Consider the following 4,434-nt stretch of genomic DNA (forward strand, 5'->3'; position numbering starts at 1 on the left):
CATGACTAAAAAAATAAAATTAGATTTATTTAGTCCTTAAATAAAAGTACATAGATTTAATTGGATTTATATTCAAAGTTTTACTTAGAAAAAATTGATTTTAGATTTAAGAAAATATTTACCACTTTTTTCAAGAGTGTTTTAGCCAATTCAATGCGAATAATATAATATGTATGATTATATAAAAAAATATTGAATTTATTAAATGTAAATAAAATTTTAGCACTAATATATTATATAATAAAGCTGAATTTTTCATGAACATTAAAATTGAAATTGATTTAGAGAAATTTTACACATTTACCCTTTTCTCCTCTCATATTCTGTTTACAAGACTTGGGCTTCATGGCTTTTCACTTGGAAATTACCTTATTTTCTTGGCTCATGTTTTTTATCATCCACTTGCCCATGATCCTTAACCAAACGTTTTTGGAATTTTTGCTTTCTCCAGCCCTGTTGCTTAGAATTTTCCAAGAAGCATATAGCATCAGAAAGAAAAAAGAAAGAAAGAAAGAAAGAAGAAAACAGCTAATCCTTACGTGATTATAAATAGGATTGTGCCTTGAGGGACAACATAGGCACATTTCCATTAATCGGTAATAATATCACCAATCAGTTAATATTGTCAAAAACAAACAGTGAAATACTCAGAAAAAGATCATGGAAGGTATCCTCAGTTCTAAGGAAAAGAGATGGTCTCTCAAGGGAATGACTGCTCTGGTTACTGGAGGCACTCGTGGCATAGGGTGGGTTACCCTTTTGTTTTTTGGTTTTTGTTTGTTTTTTTTTTTTTTTCTCTTAATTAGGGTTCCATCTTTTCCTAATAATCTGTAACTTTGTGTGTTCAGACATGCAATAGTAGAAGAATTAGCAGAATTTGAGGTGGCAGTTCACACATGTTCACGCAACCAAGAAGAGCTTGATCAATGTCTACAAGAGTGGAAAAACAAAGGTTTCAAAGTAACTGGGTCTGTATGCGACATGATTCACCGAAACCAAAGGGAGAAACTCATGCAAACTGTCTCCTCCATCTTTCATGGAAAGCTCAACATTCTTGTAAGATCAACCAAGAAGATTTTCTTTTGATTTGTTTTTCTCAAATTGCTTTTGATTCATAAAGTTGACGGAGAGTTTAAGGAGCTAGGATTCTGATTTTGCAGGTGAATAACGCTGGGATATGTATAACCAAAGATGCTGTAGATCATACTGATGAAGATATCTTCAGTACAATGAGTATAAATTTTGAGTCAGTTTTTCATGTGTGTCAACTTTCATATCCTCTCCTTAAGGCATCTGGATATGGAAGCATCGTTAATATTTCCTCCAATTCAAGTGCAATGGCTATCCCTCTTCTTTCTGTTTATGAAGCCTCTAAAGGTTTTTTTTTTTTTTTTTTTCTGCAATGGAGACTAATTAAATTGCTGATGAGAATTTATTTACCTGAAGAAAGAAAATAATACTTTACTGATCAGGTGCAGTAAATCAAATCACAAAGCACTTGGCATGTGAATGGGCTAAGGACAACATTCGCGTTAATGCAATTTCACCTGGGCTAATCAGAACTACTCTTTATGACATCGGACAGGTTTAGATCCTGCACTTTGATTTTAATTATGTATGCAATTCCCATTTCAATTTTTCTTTTGTTCAGCAGTTATTTTTATTAAAAACTAAAAATCAATAAAAAAAACTTAACGTGAAAGCATGAATTTAAATTCTATTCATAAACTATTATCATTACGTTACAGAAAAATTTAACTGTATCAAATCTACATAGATTTATAGGCTAAAATAATAATACAGTTCATATAAAATCTTATATATTACTATAAAGATATAAATCTGATTCAGATAATATTAAGTGTGAAAATTTTGACAAAACAAAAACAAAGTAGAATAATACAAAACATACAACCAAAATTTTAACACTACAAACACAATTTCTTATTTCAACCGCTTTTGAATAAGCACAATTCAATTCTTTGAATCCATTTGGCTAAACTAGACATGGCAAAAGGCCAGATCCGGGCCAATGGCAGTTCGATCAATTTGCGGATTGAATTGAAATTAGTTGAATTTAAAACGGTTCGAAAACATTTTTTTTTTTTTATATATAGTTTTGAATCCAATTTTATATCGTTTATGATTATGATTTTTATAATTTCGAGTCTAATTCTAATTAAACTCAAATTCTACACAGTGAATTTGATTTTGATTTGGGAAATTTGAAAGTAAACAATTTAGATGAAATATAAAGAAATAAATATAAATATATAACATTATTAAATTGACAATTGAATAAATATCTAAATTATAGAAAATGTGTCCATTTACATAATATAAAAATAAAATAATATAATATATAATATAAAAATTAAAATAATATTGCATTTAAATGAAAATAAAATTTTTTATAAATAAAAAATTTAAACTTAATTATTTGATAATTTAATTTATCTATATATTAATTTTAAGTGGTATAATTATATAAAATAATTTATTTTAAAAATTTAAAATTAAACTGAAATCAAATCGAATCATCTTGATTTAAACTAACTTCTTTTAGTAGCATTTTAATTTTTAATTCAGAAAAGAGGCCCACGATTGATGTTTTGATTTAATATTTTGATTCACTTTAAAAATTGAGATCGATTGAATCGATCTAATTTTGATTTTAACAGTTCCAATTTAATTAACGATTCAAGCCGAACTGTGTTCATAGTTTAGAGTAAACACAAATATATATAATGATACCCCAATTCAAACATGCTGAAAAAAATCTATCCCGTAGAAAATTCAATTCACACCCCAACCAGGAAGAAAAAGAGCATCATATCACAGCCCGCCTACTGCACAAATGTCTACCAAATTGGTGTAATTAAGGATAAAACAAGACCTTTTAATTCTAACAATTGAAAAATTACTTAAAATTAAGTTTTACTAAATATACAAAAAAATAATAACAAGTGTTAAAGTGTAACTTGATTCAATTTTAGATACCGTATTATTGAAGGGACAGTCATAAACCTTGAATTTTAATAAAAACTCATAAAACTATGTATGAAGAAAATCCAAACCAGCAGCAGAAAAAAGAGAGGAGCACAACAAAAATGACTTGGAAAGAGTAAAATCATTTTCCTCTACAGAAGAGTAAAAAAAATGCAACTGTGAGTAAACAAACCAATCGATAATAATTAAAAATTATTACATAGATGACTTGATCAGTGCACAGTGGCAACTTCCAAGAAGGTAACTAGGTGGGGTTCAAGTGAGATTCTCTCTAACAAAGGCTAAGGCTGGGAAAATATACTTTGACTATTTGCTCCCAAGCTGTCCCATATTGACTACCTCTATTGTTTTCATCAACAAACTAGACCGCAATGCACTGATGAGCACTTTAGTTGTAGTGGCATCACTGCCACACAAATTTAAAGATTATTATATATATTTAATTTATAATTATAAATCAATAATTAAAACCGTTAAATTTATCCTAATTGTTGTAGTATAAAATAGACGTTACTTATTATTTCTTTTACAAGAAATAAAAATTATAATTGAAATTGTAATTTTATTAAATATAAAATAATTTAAACTGCTAACAAAATATTGTACTAATAGTTTTAAAATAAAAATTTACATTCACTGTTTAGATATTGTTAACTAAATCCTAAAATACAATAGAGAGGATTCATCTGTAAGAGTAAAGTCTTCGAATTTGAATTTTAGTGAGACCTAAATAAATAAATAATAAGATAGATTGTCATAATTGCTGATATGGAGAGGGGGGAGATGGATCTAACCCAATGACATATTGGACTGATTCCTATTTTTGCAGGAATATCCTAAAATTGCAGGATTTTTGAACAGATATGTCACTCAAACTCCCATCTCTCGGCCAGGAGAGCCACACGAGATTTCATCAATGGTTGCATTCCTTTGCTTTCCTACTGCTTCATTTATCACCGGTCAAGTTATCGTTATCGACGGAGGATTCACTGTCAATGGCTTCTGCCGCCCAAACATTTAGCTACCATCTTTACTTTCTAGTCAAGGTCTACGAACATAATTAAATAAGGTTTCATGTTGGAGAAAAACCAAGATTGTTTTGGTTAGATTACATAGTTAAAGTTGATTCAAGAGTCTAGTTCTACGCTTCACTTTATGTTATGAGCAAACAGTATTCGATTGAAATTGAAATAATTAACCGAATTGAATTAATTTTGAAATTCAGTTCAATTTTATATTTTTTCTGTTTAATTTGATTTTAATTTTTAAAAAATTAATTATTTTGATTCGGTTCAATTTTAATTAAAAAATAATTGAAAATCAAATCAAACATACTAATTACCAATACTATATCGTTTTGATAATATAAAAAATCAAATACTAATTGAGATTGAAATACTTTAATTGAATCATAAAATACTTACA

General features: G+C 28.2%; 1 protein-coding gene across 1 annotated transcript; it reads left to right on the plus strand.

Annotated features, from left to right (window-relative positions):
• The first annotated feature begins 855 nt into the window (after window positions 1-855).
• Window positions 856-4,111, plus strand: LOC110621405 (tropinone reductase 1). The gene is made up of 4 exons (XM_021765685.2): window positions 856-1,056; window positions 1,161-1,377; window positions 1,473-1,585; window positions 3,839-4,111. The coding sequence occupies exons 1-4, from the start codon at window positions 982-984 to the stop codon at window positions 4,028-4,030; spliced, it is 597 nt and encodes a 198-aa protein (XP_021621377.2). The 5' UTR covers window positions 856-981; the 3' UTR covers window positions 4,031-4,111.
• The last annotated feature ends 323 nt before the right edge of the window (window positions 4,112-4,434 follow it).

This window comes from Manihot esculenta, chromosome 8 (assembly GCF_001659605.2).
Source record: "Manihot esculenta cultivar AM560-2 chromosome 8, M.esculenta_v8, whole genome shotgun sequence".
Classification (NCBI taxonomy): Eukaryota; Viridiplantae; Streptophyta; class Magnoliopsida; order Malpighiales; family Euphorbiaceae; genus Manihot; species Manihot esculenta.

Bases quoted from the DNA above. Each gene is read 5' to 3' on its own strand.
- LOC110621405 (XM_021765685.2), top strand. From the start codon at position 982: ATGATTCACCGAAACCAAAGGGAGAAACTCATGCAAACTGTCTCCTCC. The intron at 1,378-1,472 runs GTTTTTTTTTTT...TTTACTGATCAG, and splicing joins TGTTTATGAAGCCTCTAAAG to GTGCAGTAAATCAAATCACA. The intron at 1,586-3,838 runs GTTTAGATCCTG...CTATTTTTGCAG, and splicing joins CTCTTTATGACATCGGACAG to GAATATCCTAAAATTGCAGG.